The 20,332-nt window shown below is 37.0% G+C and overlaps 3 protein-coding genes across 7 annotated transcripts; 2 read left to right on the top strand and 1 right to left on the bottom strand.

Moving 5' to 3' along the window:
* The first annotated feature begins 3,089 nt into the window (after window positions 1-3,089).
* On the top strand, window positions 3,090-6,545 carry LOC125196622 (protein CLAVATA3 INSENSITIVE RECEPTOR KINASE 3-like). 2 transcript variants are annotated; one of them, XM_048095215.2, is made up of 11 exons: window positions 3,090-3,346; window positions 3,421-3,553; window positions 3,700-3,771; window positions 3,848-3,991; window positions 4,109-4,177; window positions 4,309-4,368; window positions 4,564-4,664; window positions 4,748-4,882; window positions 4,961-5,305; window positions 5,529-5,908; window positions 5,972-6,545. In XM_048095215.2, the coding sequence occupies exons 1-11, from the start codon at window positions 3,256-3,258 to the stop codon at window positions 6,305-6,307; spliced, it is 1,866 nt and encodes a 621-aa protein (XP_047951172.2). In that variant the 5' UTR covers window positions 3,090-3,255; the 3' UTR covers window positions 6,308-6,545. The 2 variants fall into 2 exon arrangements, with proteins under 2 accessions (XP_047951172.2, XP_047951171.2); XM_048095214.2 differs by having other exon boundaries at window positions 3,093-3,346; window positions 4,106-4,177.
* Window positions 6,546-10,969: 4,424 nt separating this feature from the next.
* On the top strand, window positions 10,970-14,090 carry LOC125195685 (uncharacterized). Of its 4 annotated transcripts, XM_089069543.1 has the most exons (16): window positions 10,973-11,178; window positions 11,252-11,303; window positions 11,451-11,674; window positions 11,751-11,836; window positions 11,976-12,076; window positions 12,151-12,258; window positions 12,322-12,391; window positions 12,459-12,545; window positions 12,619-12,684; window positions 12,760-12,852; window positions 12,927-12,983; window positions 13,065-13,193; window positions 13,267-13,357; window positions 13,434-13,522; window positions 13,594-13,757; window positions 13,849-14,090. In XM_089069543.1, the coding sequence occupies exons 3-16, from the start codon at window positions 11,500-11,502 to the stop codon at window positions 13,913-13,915; spliced, it is 1,383 nt and encodes a 460-aa protein (XP_088925669.1). In that variant the 5' UTR covers window positions 10,973-11,178; window positions 11,252-11,303; window positions 11,451-11,499; the 3' UTR covers window positions 13,916-14,090. The 4 variants fall into 4 exon arrangements, with proteins under 4 accessions (XP_047949801.2, XP_088925669.1, XP_047949799.2 ...); XM_048093842.2 differs by lacking the exon at window positions 11,252-11,303; XM_048093844.2 differs by lacking the exons at window positions 11,252-11,303; window positions 13,849-14,090 and having other exon boundaries at window positions 10,970-11,178; window positions 13,439-13,522; window positions 13,594-13,734.
* Window positions 14,091-14,147: 57 nt separating this feature from the next.
* LOC125195686 (uncharacterized) lies at window positions 14,148-19,582 on the bottom strand. The gene is made up of 8 exons (XM_048093846.2): window positions 19,281-19,582; window positions 16,481-16,605; window positions 16,355-16,392; window positions 16,022-16,132; window positions 15,843-15,922; window positions 15,242-15,278; window positions 14,713-14,754; window positions 14,148-14,475 (listed from the first exon to the last, which is right to left on the bottom strand). The coding sequence occupies exons 1-8, from the start codon at window positions 19,479-19,481 to the stop codon at window positions 14,408-14,410; spliced, it is 702 nt and encodes a 233-aa protein (XP_047949803.1). The 5' UTR covers window positions 19,482-19,582; the 3' UTR covers window positions 14,148-14,407.
* Between the last annotated feature and the right edge of the window lie 750 nt (window positions 19,583-20,332).

Raw genomic sequence — 20,332 nt, 5'->3', positions numbered from 1 at the left:
GGATAACGTGGTTCCTCCGCGAAATAATCGGCGAACAGCCGATCGTGCGCACCAGTGTGGTTGCGAGGGATGTATCGGCGCCGCCGGCGGATTGGCCGTTGGGGGGGTGGCTGCTGCATTCGAGCGATCTCGCTTTGTATGTAGCGGGAGATATAGTTGTTGATTGGGTTGTTGGCGAAACCCGCTACATCCCATCCGGTGGGAGCGGGAGGTACCTCTTCTTCGGAAGAAGAATGTGATATTTCCTCGTCGGACTGAGCACGAGACGATGAATCAGAACTCATTTAATAAAGATGGAGAGAAAAAAGATTGAAAATTTGTGTGAATGAAGTTTGTGGGTGATGAATGGAGGAAGAGGATGAAATATTTATAGGGGTGGAAATTAGAATATGACCGTTGAGGAAAAAAAAAAAAATAAAAATTGATCATCGCTGAAAAATCGCCGAACAGCTCCCCACAGTGGCCGGCGATGATCCGGCGATAGCCCGGCGTTAAAACGCCGCTTGGCGTAAAATCAGTAGGAATTTTGCCGAAAAATCGCCGAACTCCTCCCAATGGCCGGCGATAAGTCGGCGATATCCGGCGAAAAATCGCCGGATTTTCGCCGTCGCCATTGGGAGTGCTCTAAGCTCACATTGGTATGTAGTACATTCAACCGATTTAAAAGGGTTGCTAATTTCAATTAATAATATAATTATGTGTGTAGCAGGCTAGCAGCTGAAAAGCAGCAAACATACCTTGTGGAAGTATCATTGGAAGCGCATAGAAGAACAAACGCAATCCAACGAAGATTTCTTTAATTTATTTATTCTCATAAGCTTGTTCAATATGATTATATAATAGGATTATCATTTTTTAATATATTAATATTATATAGTAGTATTATTGTATCTGCAAAAAGACTTTCAGTTCACGAAATAAAAGTATTATGTGTATATATGTCCATCCTTGATATTGCAGAGAGGACATTGTTATTATTCAGATAGTTTAATGATATATTCGGAGATGATAATTAAGTACGCTCCTATGAATTATTAATTATATGTTCTTCCTTAATGGTTGATTAATGATAACTACTAACTAATAATTGTTCATAATGTACATAATTAGTGATGGGGGCCAACTCTGGAGAATGGATAGCTACTCCAACGTAGTACATCTATTTTCAATTTTTCACACTTTCTCACATACATAAACAAATTTACGAGACCCAGTAATATAGTAGAATGAATGTAATGTTTTTGTCATTTTTAACTAAAATACTAGTATTCGAATATATTCAAGTTGTTGGTGTGCTAATCATTGCACATCAAAGATAGAATTGTAAGAAATACAAGAGTGTTATCCATTTTATTAATTAGTACTCACCTTTTAGGAAGTGTTAAAAACACAAAATTGTGAGTGCTAGTTCAGATTTTCAATCTAATGTTGAATTTAAAAACTCCCCCCTATAAATGGGGGCATGACGTCAGTCAACCCTCTCTTTACCAACTCCCTCCATCCTATTCTATCAATATTTTTGAGTGACTTTTAAGAGGAGTTGTTAAATGAAGTAAATAAGGTATAAAAATGTAGTTGTATATTGTAATGAGAAGAGATAAGGGAGGAATTTATTTCTAAATATAGAAAATAGACATCTTGAGTGGAACAAACTTAAAAAGAAAGATGAACATCTTGAATATAACGAAGGAAATACATAACTACATCGCATTCCCGATGTTCATGTCCTTGGGGCACAAATGCCCAATATCGATTCACAAAGGGATAACACGGAGCATAAAATAAATTGCTAAAATTACTACTTCCTCCGTCCCAAGGTATTAGACCAACTTTCCTTTTTGGGATGTCCCAACATATTAGACTCATTTCATTTTTTAGCAAAAAACATCTATCTTATTTTATTCTCCACCTACTTTTTTCTCTCTTCTCTCCCCTACTTTTTCCCTCTCTCATACTTTACTCTATCCACTTTAACTATTTAAATATCACTTCCTTAAATCATGTGCCCAAAAGAAGTGAGTCTAATACTCCGGGACGGAGGGAGTACTATTTTTTGAAACAAATCTTGTTGACTTGTATGATTCTGTGACGGAGTTATACACATACAGTCGGATTTAAGCTACATTTAATAGTTTTTTCTTCCGACTTTCTCTTATAGGAGTCTCATTTGAGTTCAACATGGAATTTAAAAAATATAATGAAAAGTTGGTGAAAATGTACGTCCTATGTTTATAAATGTGAGTGGAAAGAGGTTAATAAAACGTAGAGTCTAGCTAATAATAATACTAGTATAATTTATAGAATTTCTAACTGAAACTCTTAATATGGGACGAACTAAAATGTTAAACGGTGATTTCTAAAGTAAGACAGATGGAGTATTAAAAACTCTCAGCGTGCCATTCTAAATAGCATATGGTACGTAAAAGTTTATATTCCGACAATAAAGTTAAAAATTGAGTTTCTAGATAACAAATATCAAACCAATATTCATCTAAATTTTTTTAACTTGACCTTGGAATTTTATATCAGACTCCAAAGATCCGATTTGTTTGCCTACGTTGGATTAGGCCAAATTCCATAATAATAGGAGTAGAATTTGAATAATTTATGCATTTGCAAAAAAGGTAGTACTACTACTTATTTTCATTATAATTCGAAATAAATTTCCAAATGCCTAAAATTTTTCAAATATACAATAGACATGCTCCGCGCTTTAATATTGCTTGGTCCCTGCATGATTGACTCCAGTAGACATTTGTAGAGGTAATTAAGCAATTACTCATTGCTCAATTTTTAATAAAAAATAACATTTTTACTCATTTTCTCTTATAATTTTTTTATTTTATAGTACTTCATTAAATATTAATTGTATTTTCTAAAATTTCATGTCAAAAAATAGTTGATTATTTGAGAGAAAGAAGAAGGGTCAGTAAAACAACTGCAAACCTGCTGCAGGCACTATTTTTTTTTTTTGCAGTAGGTGTGGTGTAGGCAATTGTACAGACTCTTTTTTTTATCTCCTTGTTACCGTAAATCTCCTTTTGCACACATTCAAAAGGCAAGCAACTGGAGCAATAAAAAGATAAAGTGGTCTAAAAAGAGGAGGTACATAGTAAAAGAGGTGTCTTTGTAAAAAATGCTTTTCAGAAAGCGGGAGAGAGAGAAAAGAAAGGTGCTCAAAAACAATGTTTGTGAATCAAATGTAGTAGTAGTGGTTTTGTTTCTTGTTACCATGTTTTGCCAGTGATCATAACAATGTCTCTCCTTCCAAGCCACTGCCTCCTTCTCTTCTCCCTTCCATTTTTCTTTACTCTCTCTGTCTCTTTTGAGCCCCGCAATCCAGAAGGTAACTCTCAACAGATTACAAAAGCTCCATTTCTTCTTAATCATAATGTATTGTTGTTTGTTTGTGGTGTGTAGTTGAAGCTCTGACTGCTGTGAGGGAAGGCCTCTCTGATCCTCATGGAGCTCTCAGCAATTGGGATGAGAACTCTGTGGACCCTTGCAGCTGGTCTATGATTACTTGCAATTCTAATGATCTTGTTACTGCCTTGTTGGTCTTCTTCCTTCTCCTTGATTTTGTTTTATTGCTATTAAAGATTGTATTTTTAGTATTTTATTGCTGTTAAAGATTGAATTTTTATTGCTGTTAAAGATTGCATTTTTACTGCTAATCTTGGTGGTTTATGTTCTGGGCAGTGGAGCTCCAAGTCAGGGCTTATCAGGGTCTTTGTCTTGGATGATTGCCAACCTTACAAACCTCAAGCAAATGTAAGCAAATTTCAAACCCACACAAACTAAAGTTTGAATTTTGAAGGGACCATTCATGTTGAATTTTGCAATGCAGAATGTTGCAGAACAACAATATTTCTGGCCATATTCCAAAGGAAATAGGCTATCTCCCAAATCTTCAGGCACTGGATCTCTCAAACAACAATTTACATGGCCATATTCCTGAGTCTTTAGGCCTCTTGAACCACCTACAGTATATGTGAGTTTTTTTTTTTTTTGAATTTACTTCTTTTCTTGGCAAAATACTATCCCTCTGTTTGACTTTCATTGTACTACTGTCTGTTTGATGTGGTTTGTCTTGTAATGAATATAGAAGGTTGAACAACAATAGCTTGAGTGGGCCTGTTCCTCTGCCTTTGGCCAATCTCCCTCGTCTTACTTTCTTGTGAGTATCAATCTTGCCATATTCTCTGAGTTTTCCTCATTTTTGTTCTGTAATGCTTATCTTAGTGCTGTGGGATTTGTTTTTCCACATGTGAATCATGGGATGTTCTGTCCTTTTCTTGAATATTTCAGGGATTTGTCCTTCAATAATCTCAGTGGACCTATTCCTACTTTTCCAACCAAAACATTTAAGTAAGATTTCTCACTACTGATTAATCACATTCACATATTATGACATTCATATCAGCTGTATTGAATGCTACAATTGTGTAAGACAAATGTTACTCTGCCACTCTCTGTGCCTTGTTTTGTGTGTGGGCTTCCTTTGTTTTGCTACTATTTTTTTTTATATTCATTTGTCTCAATTCATCAAATGTTTTGTTGCAGTATTCTTGGAAATCCTCTGATTTGTGGAAGCCACTCCAGTGAAAAATGCTCTGAATCCCTCCTGGCTAGCCCTCTTTCATTTGCCATCAACCCCTCTTCCGGTAGACTTGATGATGCTCTCTTGTTCTCTGTTCGATGTCGTTTAAACTCGGATCAATTTGCTCATTTTGTGGTGATAAATCAGGAAAGTCCAAGACCAAGAAAATAGCAATTGCACTTGGAGTGAGCATTATATTTGTCTCCATTTTAGTCTTAGTATTAGGCTTTCTACTCCACAAACGAACCGTGAAGAGGAAGCGGTCTGTTCTAAACATTACAGGTATGCGATAACTTTGCTAATAACATGTTCCTCGTTTTCTAGTTTTCCTAACTGTATATTGTTGTTTTAATATTGTAGATGTTCAAGAAGAGGACCTTATAAGACTAGGGAACCTCAAGAGCTTCTCCATTTCAGAGATACGACGTGCCACGAATAACTTCAGCTCCAAAAACATACTTGGTGCTGGGGGATTTGGCAATGTTTACCGCGGGAAATTGGAAGATGGAACGCTGGTTGCAGTGAAGCGACTAAAGGATCTGACAGGAACTACCGGGATATCACAGTTTAGAACGGAGCTTGAGATGATCAGCCTGGCGGTTCACAGGAACTTGCTTCGTATATTTGGATACTGTGCCGCCCAAAATGAGAGGCTTCTTGTGTACCCTTACATGTCTAATGGCAGCGTCGCGTCAAGGCTTAGAGGTAGCTTCAGTTCCTCTTTTTTGGAGACTGCTAATTTTCTAGCATTCTTGTTTGAAACATTTTCATAGAAGAAAAACAGTTGCACATATCTAATCATGAAATTTGAGATCACAGAAAGGTTAAGACTTGCAATAAAACAGCTTGAATCAAATGCATAATGTTTTAGTAGTCTGTTTAAATTATTAGGTGATAAAACATGTGTGCCATTTTTTGTTGTTACAAGGGAAACTGGGGCTTGACTGGAACACGAGGAAGAGAATTGCAATCGGGGCTTCAAGGGGTTTACTGTATCTGCACGAGCAATGTGATCCAAAGATAATCCACCGAGATGTCAAGGCTGCCAATATCTTGCTGGACGACTACTGTGAGGCGGTTGTGGGAGACTTTGGGCTTGCAAAGTTGCTCGATCACGGTGAATCTCATGTGACCACAGCTGTCCGTGGCACTGTAGGCCACATCGCGCCAGAGTACCTCTCCACCGGCCAGTCATCAGACAAGACTGATGTGTTTGGATTCGGGATCCTCCTGCTGGAGCTGATTACAGGAATGCGAGCTCTCGAGTTTGGGAAAACCGTGAGCCAGAAAGGAGCCATGCTAGAATGGGTAATGTGTGTTTCTTTGATCACTAATTGGACTTGAACTAATACAAGATTTGTGACATTTTAGGTTAAGAAGGTCCAGCAAGAGAAGAAAATTGAGTTATTGGTGGACAAAGAGCTTGGGATGAAGTATGACAGGATTGAGGTGGGGGAGATGCTGCAAGTGGCTCTGCTCTGCACTCAGTACCTGCCCGCGCACCGTCCTAAAATGGCCGACGTTGTGAGGATGCTCGAAGGCGACGGCCTTGCTGAAAAATGGGCGGCATCACATAGCTACATTGACAGCAGCACCACTTCAAAGAGCAAGCTGAATGATTGTGATGAGTTGAGCATGTTTGGGATGGAGAAGAGCATAGATGATGATTGTGATGCCAACTGCATTGAACTTTCTGGTCCAAGGTAATTAGAGAAAAGGAAAGTTTAAGTAGGCCATGCCACACCACTTCATTTGTACTTCTATTCTTGTGATGTACATATCTAAAAATCCTCTCTTTTTATTTAGGACTCTGATTTTTTTGGTCCTTCTAATATGTTGATCAGTTGATGTAATATTTTGTGGATATGGGGACAGAGAGTACATGATTCCGAAGCCATGAATGTAATGTATAATTAAGGGAGCAAAGGTCAAATTTGGTCCTGAACATATGATCATTTTACGTTTTTGGTCCTAAACATTATCTTTTGGATTTTTTGGTCCTGAACATATAAAAATTTGATCATTTTGGTCCTCCGTCAATATTTCCGTTAAAAACTAACGGTCAAGGATTTTGACCAAATTAGACTTTTAATTCTAACTTTTTACTCCCTAATTTTAGTAATTATTTATTTAAAATCAGATTTAAATAATATGAAAAATAAAATGAAAACTTGTAATTCCTCTTCACCGTTAGTGGAATTACAATTTTTCATTTTATTTTTTATATTATTTAAATCTGATTTTAAATAAATAATTACTAAAATAATTAGAGAAAATTAGAACTAAAAGTCTAATTTGGTCAAAATCGGGATTAAACCCGTTGACCGTTAGTTTTTAACGGAAATGTTGACGGAGGACCAAAATGATCAAATTTCCATATGTTCAGGATCAAAAAATCCAAAAAATAATATTTAGGACCAAAAACATAAAATGACCATATGTTCAGGACCAATTTTGGCTTTTACACTAATTAAGGAGATCAAGGACAAGAAGTGCAAATACCACAAAATATAGCCATAGTTTCTCCGTCAATGCATGCAAGGAAAAGCTCAATTTCACTTTAAGTTATCACTAGACCCTACTGTTCCATTTGTCCGTGACTAGGAGTTTTGTTTTCCATTTCGGTCCATCTCTTAATAGGAGTTTCGGTTCATTTTTACTATAATTAATAATAGGTGTGACCTTACACTAATTCATTTTAATCACATTTCATTTAAAACTTATATATATACAAGTGAGATCCTTGTTCCACTAACCTTTTCTACCTAATTTTATTAACATTTCTTTAAACTCTTGTCTAAAAGAAATGAGACTCCTAATAGTCAATGAACAAGGTAATATGCAAGTACACATGTTATTCTGATACTCCCCCCGTCTGAAATTAGGAGTCTCGTTTGAGTCGGCCCGAGTTTGAAGAAATATAAACGAAGGTGTGTAGAAAAAATATAGTGAAATATGAGACTCGTATATAATAGGAATGGTTTACCGAAAGGGTAGTATACCTACCTTTCATAGTAAAAATAAATTGAGACTTTTAATTGCAAATAGACTAAAATGGTAAATCGAACTTGTAATAACAAACTAAGGAAGTACTATAAATAAGTATTTAAATATAGTCGTCAATTGCTATCTTAAAAATTGGTTTTTAAAATAATTTATTAAACTAGTAATAAATTGAAAAGCAAAGTAACAATAAAGCATATAAAGTTTGAGAATAAATTAAGCAAAAGAGGGAATATTGATATTGACCCTGTCCTTAAAAATAGATCAATTTTGAAATTGCAAGCTACAAAATATAATTGGTAAAATAAAAAAAATAATTAATTAAAATATTATTAGTAAAAAATATATTCGCATATTAAAGTAAAAAAAAACTTCCTATTAAAATAATGGTTTAGTTTTAAAGGACAAACTAAAATGGTGAATTAGTCTATTTTATAAAGGAAAAGTGAGTATTTTTTTTGAGAATTACTAAGACCATCACATATTTTTGGCCTCTCTTTGGATAATCTATATTGTTGATAACTCTGAAGTGTTGGTTTAAACACACTAGTATTAACCCATGTGCTATGCACGGGACATAAGAATTTTCATATAATGAATACTAATACCAATGAAACTATAGGAAATAAGAATTCATAACAATAGAAATATTTACAAAATCATATATATGCTTTATCTTATCCCACTCTAAATCAATAATTTACTTATTCCTATAAAATATTTCAAATTCAGTAAACAATTTTATACAATTTGATTTATGATATAAGTGGAATAATATAATTGACAAATAAGAGATGTGTGACTAATAATTCAAGAGTAGTATGAGTTAGTTAGAATATGATATACAAATAAAGAAAATATGTGTGAGTAGAAAACAAAAAAAAAAAAATCAGTTTATTATATAAATATAAAAATTATATAAAGTTTAATTGTGTATTATCATATGAAAAAAATCGAGTACACTTTTATATAAATTTATGTATTGATTGTTATTATATAATTATGAGGGATGTATACCATTAAAATTAAAGGAGGTCATTTATTTTTTCTAATAATATCTATGAAATACATATAAAAATATTAAAATAATATTAATGCGTAATTTCTATGAGTTTAGATAAGACTTATACATAATAAAACAAAATTAAAGCTAGGTTTGAATTTAAATAGGTATATATATAGTAGTATTGTATATTTATAAATGATAGTGATTGAATATTAAATATAAATAAAATTTTATACATAATTACAATCTAAAAGTAATTTCAATATAACAAAAAGTTATAAAAAATAGTCAAGAAATTAATATAAAATTTAATTTGATTTTAAAAATATATACAAAGTACAATAAATTTAAAGTTTAAATTAGAACCTAGCTTTAAAGTATGATAATTATAATAATAGAGTTTAACATAAATTCTATTTAATAAAAAAAACATTAATCATGTATAAATCCACTATAAGAACCCAAATTATATGCTACATTAAAAGCCCAAAATTAGAGCCCAATTAGCAAATAGAAACCCTAAATTAATATGAGGCGCCTCATTTCTCTCTCTTCCCATTCAACTGTACCCTACTCCTTCCTCCCTTCCATGCGCCGCCGCCGCCCGCTCCGCCTGCCTCCTTCCGCTTGCCTCGACGTCCGTGATTCGCCGCCCACTTGCTTCCTCCACACCCGCCACACTGCATAGCTCGCCTAGCCATCGTTCCTCGCCTTCGTCACCCGCCCTCACACGCCAGCCTAGCTGTGGTGATCTCCGGCAGCTCTCTCCGGCAGCAACCACCGCCGCCCTCTCCTTTTCTCACCTCTCTTTCCGTCGTCGTCGCCCACCGCCCCCCTCGCTGATTTTTCTCATTCCTCTCCCTTTCCTCTTCTCGTTTTTTTCTTACGCCTCTCTCACGGTTTCACGCCACCACCATTGTTGACGTCACTGTCGCCACTGCATTCAGCCGCTAGACTCACCGCCATCACCAGTGTCGTCTCCCTTCATCGGTGGGGTGAGATATTTTTTTGTTCATTTTATTTCATGTTCCTAAGAGTTCTAATTTAAAACTTGAGTTTTGGTCATTTGGTGTTCAAAAGATTTCACCTTTGTTCCTCACATGACAGTATCAACGGCGCCGCTTCCTCTTCCTCTCCGGCGTCTCCTCGTCGCCTCACGTCGTCTGATTCCAAGCAGAGCCACACCTGCTATACTGCAATTATAAAACCAAAAAATGCAGATTCTAGTGCATCTATCTAAATGTGTTTTAAATCTTCTTCAAGAAATTTGCATTTGATTGGACAGATTCTAGTGCATCTATTTAAATGTGTTTAAAATCTTCTTCAAGAAGTTTGCATTTGATTGGACTCATTTTCAGAGCTGCCTTTTTTCTATTCAATGGTTGATATTTCTTAAAATGACTAGAAGGGTACACAAAAATAGCTTTACATTTTTCCTCCAAAAAGGGTAAAAATATCTTTTCACCAAACTGTCACTTTAGATTAAGATAGATAGATTTGTTATAATTGTGTATTAACACTTGATCCATGTCTAGTTAGTTGGAACACTATTTAATTGCTGATAACTCTGAAGTGTCGGTTAAAACACATTTGTTATAATTGTGTTTTAAAAGTATAAAAAAAATGAATGAAAAGCTATTTTAAAATATAAATAAAATAAATAAATAGAATGCACTATGATTTATTTATTACAATAATATAAATGAAATATATATTTAATAAAATATATAAAAATGACAAGATTTTGGAACCCTAACATTAAACTCAACAAATTTTGATTCTATAAAATGATGATTTGGTATTGTTGTAACTGAGGATATTTTATTTCTTTTAAAAGTGAGAGGATAGTGACTGCGTCATGGGTGAATGGGCCCATGGCCCATATTGTGGCCCATTTGCCGTCTGAGATAACGACGTTTAACTGATAAGATTCAACATTCTTTACAACTCCAACACGAATTGCCGTTTACCACCGAAATAAAACTCCCAACTTTTGATAGTAATTTTATGACCAAATTACCCCTGCACCAGCAATTATTTTCATACCGAATTAATACGTAGCTGTCATTATCATTTTGTAAAGACATTGCATATTCTATACTACCATCAACCAATGACCGCTATTTTCATTATAATTTTATTTATTTATTTATGGGCAATTTTGTAAATGGATGTAGTGGATGTAGGTGACATCAAACCAAGTCAAAATGAATATTAATTGAATATACACGCATCACTCAACCACTTCACGAGGAGAAAAAAAAAATTAAAGAAGGCTATCAATATGCAATGATGACACTGTGTCACAAAATTAAACCTTTTAACAAAAGATAAGATGAAACACTATTATTTAAAAAAAAAATTGAGTTCCATCTTCCAAGTGCTCAGCTCCTCAGATATAGGGGAATTATATACTCTATTTCTCATGTCTCTCTTTTCACATTTTTAAGCACTTCTATTGATTCATTTTTAGGAGAATTACTCTCCATTATTCATACAAGCATTGCATACAGATTATAATTATGTAATGCATGTGCATGTATCTTATTTTGGCATTTTCATCAATCAGGTATATTATTTTTCTCAAGATTTTGAATTTTGTTAAAAATTTAGTGCATAATCATGCCACCTTTTTTCTCTAGGCTAAATTGCCAGGTTTATGACTTGTTTGATTCAATTGTCAGTGTAAAAAATGTAAGATTATCATCTATGTACTAATTTAAAACAAAAATTTGTTTCATGGGCATTTGGAAAGCAATTTCCAACTTGATGGAGTATTGTTTTACAAGATTGATTCTTTTATATGTTGTGATACTCATTCATTGATCTTCTTCACTGCAGTTTCCTTCCCACATCAAAAACTAGTGAATTTTGAGTTTTGAATCAAAAAATGAGAAAAATCATTTGGGCTGCGAGGCATTTGAGGCCAGCTCTTTGGAAGGGAAACATTGGATCAACAAAAAGATTCGATTTTTGCTCTGTATACATAAATCAAAGGGTTTGTGAATGTAAACATCCATTATATGTGGTGTCTCGAGCTCTTTCTGCTAATGCTGCTACTGGAGGTTGTATTCATGATTCAATTGTTTGTGAATTTTTCCTCATAAAAAGATTGAATTTTTATTTTCTTGGATGAATTAGTGGTAGAACTTAGTAGAGATGGACCTCTCATGGAATACGGTCGAAGAATCGCTGCCGGCGAGCTTTTGGATGGAGATGCTTCACAGGTATGTTAACACTAGTGACTAATTTTGGTTCAAGATTGTAAATTTGAGATTAGTATACCATGTTTAAATGCAGAGTGTTTAGAGTATAGGAAGAATCTTGACAAAGTTGAGTGTCTGATTTTGTGCCACTGTGTTGCAGCTAGACACGTTAGGGGAGCTTCAACGGCTATATGATGATCTCGTTGCAAACGCAGGAGCTTCCCGGTTGGATGCATACGCCGCTTCTCAAAGATCTGCGAGGTAGACTATTAATGAGTGTTCATGATCACCATCACATGGATTCATGGCTGATTATTAGTACGTGTATGTTGTAGGAGAAGTTGGTGGTACTCGCCCCGTTTCACGCCTGTGAGAGGACTCTATCTCTACGGAGGAGTGGGAACTGGCAAGACTATGCTGATGGACTTGTTCTATCATCAACTGTAAGGATGTTTATTATTTCTTAATTAGGTAAAGGTATGATTTTCTTAGTTGCATATCCGTAGGCCACGCAGCTGGAGAAAGCGTAGGATCCATTTCCATGACTTCATGCTAAACGTTCACGCCCGTTTGCAGGTATTTACATATGATGTTCCCTTGTTGCATTTCTTGTTACTTATTTACCCTTAATAATCGTTTGCAGAAACATAGAGGAGTTGCAGATCCTCTAGAAATCGTAGGTGGGGAGATCTCAAACGAATCGATCTTGTTATGCCTCGATGAGTTCATGGTGCGAGTTGATCTTGTTGAGCACGTTGCACGCTTCTAACTTAGTGGTTCTGGCCTAACTATTCTCTATATAGGTGACTGATGTAGCCGATGCACTCATCCTAAATCGTCTCTTCACACATTTGTTCAACAACGGCGTTGTAAGTGCTTCCAACATCTCAAGGCCTCTAACCCTTGTCTATACAAGTGATTGTTCAACTAAACACCTTTTGCAGGTTCTGGTTGCTACTTCGAATCGAGCTCCAGATAAGCTCTACGAAGGAGGGCTGCAGAGGGACCTGTTCCTCCCGTTCATTGCCACTCTCAAGGTGCATAAATTGTCTCATTCACTACAAAAAAAAATGTAGTACTATTTGATTTCTAAGAATCTGTTTTGATGCAGGAGAGATGTGTAGTTCATCAGATTGGTTCATATCTGGACTACCGCAAAATGACATCGGTACATTTTCCATGTCTTATCGCTAGTAATTTCCTTGCAAAATATATTTCGATACGCATTGATATAAATTGGTTTATGCAGGCAGAGGAAGGCTTCTATTTTGTTGGAAAACATGTGTCGAAGGTTCTTGAACAGAAATTCAGAGAGTTGATAGGCGAAAACGTGGCTGCTCCGGAAGAGGTTGAAGTGGTTATGGGAAGAAAACTGCAGGTCGATCTTGCAAAGCAGCCTACATATATAGTTAAGGTTGTTGCTTATAATGGTGTGGTTTTACACTTGTTAGGTTCCTTTGGGAGCCAACGGCTGCGCCTACTTCCCTTTCGACCAGCTCTGCGATAGGCCCCTCGGAGCTGCAGACTATTTCGGGCTATTCAGTAAGCCGTTTCTTCTTCAAGATTTCCAGTTTATATATGAACTCTTCTAGCAGTTTGAGGTAACAATTTTTCACAGAGAAGTTTCATACACTGGCTGTCGAAGGCGTTCCGATATTCGGGCCAGCAAATAGGACTGCAGCATACCGCTTTGTGACTCTAATTGATGTTAGTCCTTCAACATTGTAAATCATTTGGCTGGTTTTATAGTAGGTCACATGATTTTTTTGTGTTTATAGGTGATGTATGAGAATCGAGCTAGATTATTATGCAGTGCAGAAGGTAGTCCAATGGAACTATTTGAGAAGGTTGTGACAATATCCGATGCTGCTACCACACGCGGCCTTTCTGACGTGTGCGTGGACAACGACTTGGGCTTCGCCAAAGATCGCACCATTAGTAGGTCGGATTTGGAAGGATCGATTTATCTTCTTTTTGATGATTTCAAAAAAAGACTTGTGTCGTTATTATTTTTTGTTTATTTATTGAAATAGGTTGACAGAGATGAACAGCAGAGAGTACTTGGAGCAGCATCACCATCTCCATCCAAACTGCAATTAGCTCATTTATCTTCAACTCCATAAATTGATGTCTCAACCTACTGTTGCCATCAAATCATAGGCTTTGCTATTTTTGACGATGCAATTACTCACTTCGTCCATAAAAAAAATAGTCTCATTTTGGGTGCCCACGAAAAATAGTCTCATTTCAAAAATGAAACTCTCTCATATTTTAAGATTGGAGATTCGAGTTATTACAGATGTAGATAAAGAACCATTATGTAGAACCAAAATGAAGATAAAGAAGATGCCATTCTGCAAAATGATAAAAGCATCATGGCCGATATTTATTTATCCGTATCAGAGAACACAGAAGGAAGTTTTAAAAATGATTCCCAGCTATTATCTATGATCCCAATCTGCATATATTCTGCAAACTCAAATACTAAAATCACTGGTAGTTTGGAAGTGAAAGCTCACGCTCCGCCTACACAGAAAGAAGTGGCCTCAAGATGGGAATGGCATTAGATGAACGATGTTATAAGCTAAGTTGTTAGTGTTTTTTCCTCCTTGATGCTATTTCCAGAGCCCATGCTTTTCCCAGATCTGTTTGGAACTTCCCTGTAGTTACAAGAAAGAGCACTTTGCCATTATGAGTTATGTCCATAGAAATGGCTGGTCTATAAATGACTGAAACTGTTTTGTTCCATTACATATGTCATTATATAGCTATATCGTACTTTGTTTATTTTGATCCAAGAACAATGTCCGTGCATGCACCAATGCGGAGAATTTTCTAATTGAGAATGAGTGATACAGCTAGTTTTGACAAAAAGAAATATGGGAATTAGGGTGAACCTGCAGTTGATTCAAAGAACTCTTCCAAATCCTTTCCCTGCTCTGCATATAAGAAAATATTCCAGTTTTGTAAGTTTTTCTGATAACATAACATAAATTGTACAACTATAATTGGATGCAGATACATGACAAAAAATAAGGCAAAGTGCAAGACTACTAGCTACTGAATGCAAAATTGTAAATAGAGCTCAGGGTATATATCTCTCCAGCTTCCATGGTTTATTTGACACACAAGGAGATTGAAAGTAGAATAGTTTTGGGAAGTCATGGCGCTGGACGAGAACACACTGTACACTGATTAAAATCAAACATCTATTTATCCTCAAAAAATGATACATTATGAAGGAAGTATGGCCATCAATGAGTTGTAGCAGGCATCATCTCATGTATGCAATCTCAGAAATTAGCAAGTCACATACTCTAATTGAGATAGGGCATGCAACAGTTCTAAGACGAGCTATATTAAGATCCCATAATCATGAACTTCATGTCAGAAAAATACTTGAATTACTATGGTTTGTTGAATTACCAGTTTCATACTCTAGAGCTTGCAGTATCATCTCCACCTGCGAGTAAGTCCAAATTTGAGATGATTGAAAAAACATAGAACTAAGAAGATAAGCAAGCACTTGCTAAAATTAACAATGATTACTCCCTCCTTCCCAGTCAAAGCAGACAAAGCGAAGTATTTCACACGATTTTATGCAGTGTTGTTTAGTGTGTTAAGTGGAGAGAGAATAAAGTGGAGGGAGTGTCTCCATTTTTAGAAATGTGTCCCTTTGAATGGGACATCCCAAAAAGTAAAATGTGTCATTTTAAGTGGGATGGAGGGAGTACTACTTAATAAATGCAGCAGTTTTAATGTCCAATGGACGCTGCAATCAATGATTGTCGAAATCAAAGGTTTTGTCTTAAAGCTTTTGATACATCACTTCAGCAAATATAATTAGCTAGTATTTACTTTACTGATAGATGTGGTAAAATTTAATCACAGAAATGCGCCCACTTTGACCACTATTTACTTGTTATAAGCGCACTTTGGAATTCTGAACTGAGCCTTGAGTAAATAACACCATATTGAGGAAATTTCCCATTTCACATAAGAGTCGAGAGATCAGTATACATATTACCTTGTCAAAGTCCTTCACAACTTTAGCTTCCATAGAAGAATTCTCTTCATACTCCATCCATAATTCCTTAATCTCCTGAGCTGCAGCAAACATATTACAGCAGCCAGTAAACTGGTATAAGAGCATGGTATATATTAAGTTCAAAGAGAACAACAATGGTTGACTAAATATTCTCTTACCTCTTTCACCTCCTCCAAGTAGTTCACACATTTTTTGCAATGCTTCTTGCTCGCGTCGGCTCTTTTCTTCCTTTGGAACCCCATCAGAAGGGGTGATATCACCAACTATAGCTATACACCGGAATCAAACATGAAATCTTGCAGTTGATCAGAAACATGCTAAAAAGAGATTTAGATCATCCCACAATACAAAGCAATGTTTGTTAGCCAATCCTTAAAAAGTGTCTTTGTTCCTTCTCCTGAATGCAACCAAAAGCATCCACATTTTCTGATGCTATCTATTCCTAACACATATACATTGTAAATTATAATACTACATACTACATCCCTCACCTTCAGCAATGTCATGCACAATAGCCATTTTTATACACCTGAGATCGAGGAGGTAACAGGTGTAAAAAATTTGAACACGACATACATAATAAAATATATAACTGAAATTCTAAAAAAAAGGCTCACTTCTCACGGTTGACGCTAGGATTGTCAGAAGCTATAAGAGCCATCAATCCCATCCGATACATGTGATCAGCTATCGACTCTGGTTCCTGAACCCCCCTTTTTACCCATCCTGCTCGCTTTGTCGCCTGGTAGGATTGCAAAAGGAGATCATATTTACGCTAATAGTTCCAGTTAAGCAAATTTAGGTGATAAAATGATGCATATAGCAACATATCCATGTAATAGGTAACTCTTCCCTAATCCATGTGTATCTCCTTCAGACTTCATGTTTTGTCTAAAGAAATTCCAACGCTCTACTTCCCTTCTTATCAAATTGAAATCACAATGCAATCTATTTTATTGTTGATTATAAATATCAGATCTATTTGATAATGCATATGCAACATATTCTATAAGAATTTGTATAGAGCAGCAGTCTTTCCAAAATTCCAACACAGCCAGATCATAATAGAGGTAAGCATTCTAAGAGCACTCCCAATGGAGTTCCCTTATTTCTCCCTTATTTCTCCCTAACTCCTGCCACATCAGCGCCACATCAGCATCACATTTTATCCCCAGTTTTTAGCCAACCCCTACAATGGTTTCTCCCTTATTTCTCCCTTATTTCTCCCTAACTCAACATTTCATTTTTACATCATCACTAATTTAATTGTTTTATTTTTATATATAATAAAGCTAGCTTATTTAATTTATAAAGATAAATCAAATAAATAGTAATAAAGTTCGTTGTATTAAACACGGGTACACATTACAACGAAGAAAATTAAAAAAAAAAAAAGTACACGAATGGAAATAAAAAATCAAAAAAAAAATTCAAAGAAAAAAAAATTCAAGGGCGGTGGGCGCGGTTTCTATTTGCCCACAATTCTTCGATGATATCGTGTTGTAGTGCTTGATGGGCCTCCTTCTGGTGTATGTCCATGAACGCCTGGAACCGTTCATGTTCGTTGTGCGGTACACCCTGGCGGGCGGACTCGGTTGAGACACCGTGACTCGATGATGCAACACTTGGGTCGTTGGTGACGTCGAGGACGCCTTCGTGTTCATCTTCGATGATCATGTTATGCATGATGATGCACGCATACATGATATCGGCAATATCCCCCTGGTAGAAAAAGCGCGTCGGACCCTTTACCAGTGCAAATCGCGATTGGAGCACCCCAAATGCCCTCTCCACATCCTTGCGCGCAGACTCTTGCGCTCGGGCAAAATACCTTCTTCTATCTCCGAGTGGGCATCTGATCGTCTTCAGAAACACGGGCCATTGCGGATAGATGCCGTCAGCCAGGTAGTACCCCATGTTATGCACATTGCCATTGGCCGTGAATTCGATGGAGGGGCCTAATCCGTTGATCCGCTCGTTGAAAAGGGGCGAGGAATTGAGAACATTTAGGTCGTTGTTCGACCCGGCTATACCAAAATAAGCATGCCAAATCCAAAGCCGTTGGTCGGCAACGGCTTCAAGAATGATGGTGGGATGCGTACCTTTGTAGCCGGTAGTAAACTGGCCTCGCCACGCGGTTGGGCAGTTCTTCCACTGCCAGTGCATACAGTCGATGCTGCCGAGCATCCCCGGAAAGCCGTGGGTCCTCCAGTGCCAATCCAGTAGGAACTGGCAGTCAGCTGCGTCCGGCGAGCGAAGGTAGTGCTCCCCAAATATCTCTCGCACGCCCTGACAGAAATTCTTCAGGCACTCGTTGCCAGTCGTCTCGCCGCATTGCAGATACTCATCGAACATGTCGGCGGACCCTCCATATGCCAACTGCCGGATGGCAACAGTGCATTTCTGTAGGGGCGATAGTCCGGGCTTCCCTGCTGCGTCTCGCTGGAGCCGGAACTCGGGGTAACGCGCGGACAACGCATTAACAATGCGCAGGAAGAGGGAGCGGCGCATTCTGAACCGGCGACGAAATACATCTGCCGGATAACGTGGTTCCTCCGCGAAATAATCGGCGAACAGCCGATCGTGCGCACCAGTGTGGTTGCGAGGGATGTATCGGCGCCGCCGGCGGATTGGCCGTTGGGGGGGTGGCTGCTGCATTCGAGCGATCTCGCTTTGTATGCAGCGGGAGATATAGTTGTTGATTGGGTTGTTGGCGAAACCCGCTACATCCCATCCGGTGGGAGCGGGAGGTACCTCTTCTTCGGAAGAAGAATGTGATATTTCCTCGTCGGACTGAGCACGAGACGATGAATCAGAACTCATTTAATAAAGATGGAGAGAAAAAAGATTGAAAATTTGTGTGAATGAAGTTTGTGGGTGATGAATGGAGGAAGAGGATGAAATATTTATAGGGGTGGGATAAAATAGCCGTTCGGCCAAAAAAAAAAAAAAAAATTTTAAAAATCGCCGATTATCGCCGAGCGTCGCCCACAGTGGCCGGCGATCGCTCGGCGATAATCCGGCGATAAATCGCCACTCGGCGAAGCAACGGTAACATTATCGCCGAATTATCGCCGACTTCGCCACAATGGCCGGCGATAATTCGGCGATAATCGGCGATTTATCGCCGAGAATTCGCCACCTCCATTGGGAGTGCTCTAATCTACAATGTTTTGACATAGTGAAGAAAGGAGATAGTTCCAATTCCATCATACAATCTACAAATTTGTATAGAGCAGCAGCCTTTCCACCACGGGTAGATCACGATAGAGGTATGCATTCTAATGTACAATGTTTCGACAAAGCGAAGGAAGGAGATAGTTTCGCCACCGGAGTTCCAATCCCAAATTTGGCTGCCAATTACATACAATTTACAAATTTGAGTAGGCATTGATTCAGGAATTCAGAAACGGATACCTTGAGACTGTGACAAAGAGTGAGAAAATCGATGGCGGCGGAAGGGGAAGGGGAAGATGGCGATGACGACGACGACGAAGAAGAAGACGGTTGAGCAGCCATACGCGAAGACCTTGAAGCGGCGGTGCAAAGAGGAGCGAAGCGGAGGTGAGTAGCTGGGATAGAGGATGATAGAATGAATTTGCATATCACTCTGCTCATTTTTCTTTCTTTTTTCTTTCTTCGATTCTGCCTAATTTCTGTTTCCGGAAATATAAAGCAAATTAAATATTTAAATCGAATATAACATCAAATACTCCATCTTTCCCGTCAAACCAAATTTAGATATGTGATGGTACGCGTAGAATGAACAAATTTAATGATAAATTGAATTTAAAATATTGCTACTAGTATACAAAATTAAAGTAATATATTTACGAAAAAAATTCCTGCAAAATTTTTGATTGCCTGCCCGTTATATGTGTGGAGCCAACAATATGGGCCTCCAGAATTTTATAAGTGGGCTGGCCCAAATACAAGCTTCAAGACTCCCTTTATAGCTTAGGATAACTACTTTTCTCTCTTTATTATCTCAGTTATACTATTGCTTTATTTATTTATTTTCTTTCTCTAATATGAGAATTTTATCAATTACACACGTGACCATATTATTTACAAATGAAACTAGGAGTAGTAGTTTTTATGGACCACCCAAAAAATAGTACTTCCCCCTTTCCAACTAAGTTGACTCATATTTTTTTTTGGGATATTTCAATTATAATGAGTCATTTCTTTTTGTGATAAAATATAAAATATTTAATCACTCTTGAATTATTCCATCACATATTTTAATCACTCTTTATATTTACTACTAGTTTTCAACACAATTTCTTAATCACTATGCTCAAAAGTTTTGACTCAACTTAGTCGAGATGGAAGGCGTACTTAATTTTTTCCTTTATATTCCTCCGTCCCATAATAAGAGTCACTTTCGGTGTGGGCATGAGTTTTAAAAAAATGTAAAGAATAGTGGGTTAGAAAAGTTAGTGGAATGTGTGACCCACTTTTTATAT

This window comes from Salvia hispanica, chromosome 4 (genome assembly GCF_029641045.1).
Source record: "Salvia hispanica isolate PSC_SH4W2 chromosome 4, Shi_PSC_v1, whole genome shotgun sequence".
NCBI lineage: Eukaryota > Viridiplantae > Streptophyta > Magnoliopsida > Lamiales > Lamiaceae > Salvia > Salvia hispanica.
This window is presented reverse-complemented; position numbering and strand designations above follow the sequence as displayed.

Coding starts and splice junctions, on each gene's coding strand:
- LOC125196622 (XM_048095214.2), top strand. CDS start 3,256: ATGTCTCTCCTTCCAAGCCACTGCCTCCTTCTCTTCTCCCTTCCATTT. Junction 3,554..3,699: donor AATGATCTTGTTACTGCCTT/GTTGGTCTTCTT, acceptor TGTTCTGGGCAG/TGGAGCTCCAAGTCAGGGCT. Junction 4,178..4,308: donor CTCCCTCGTCTTACTTTCTT/GTGAGTATCAAT, acceptor TGAATATTTCAG/GGATTTGTCCTTCAATAATC.
- LOC125195686 (XM_048093846.2), bottom strand. CDS start 19,481: ATGAGCAGAGTGATATGCAAATTCATTCTATCATCCTCTATCCCAGCT. Junction 16,393..16,480: donor CCTAGCGTCAACCGTGAGAA/GTGAGCCTTTTT, acceptor CCTCGATCTCAG/GTGTATAAAAATGGCTATTG. Junction 14,476..14,712: donor GTTCTTTGAATCAACTGCAG/GTTCACCCTAAT, acceptor TTGTAACTACAG/GGAAGTTCCAAACAGATCTG.
- LOC125195685 (XM_048093842.2), top strand. CDS start 11,500: ATGAGAAAAATCATTTGGGCTGCGAGGCATTTGAGGCCAGCTCTTTGG. Junction 12,077..12,150: donor GCTTCTCAAAGATCTGCGAG/GTAGACTATTAA, acceptor TGTATGTTGTAG/GAGAAGTTGGTGGTACTCGC. Junction 13,758..13,848: donor AAAGATCGCACCATTAGTAG/GTCGGATTTGGA, acceptor TTATTGAAATAG/GTTGACAGAGATGAACAGCA.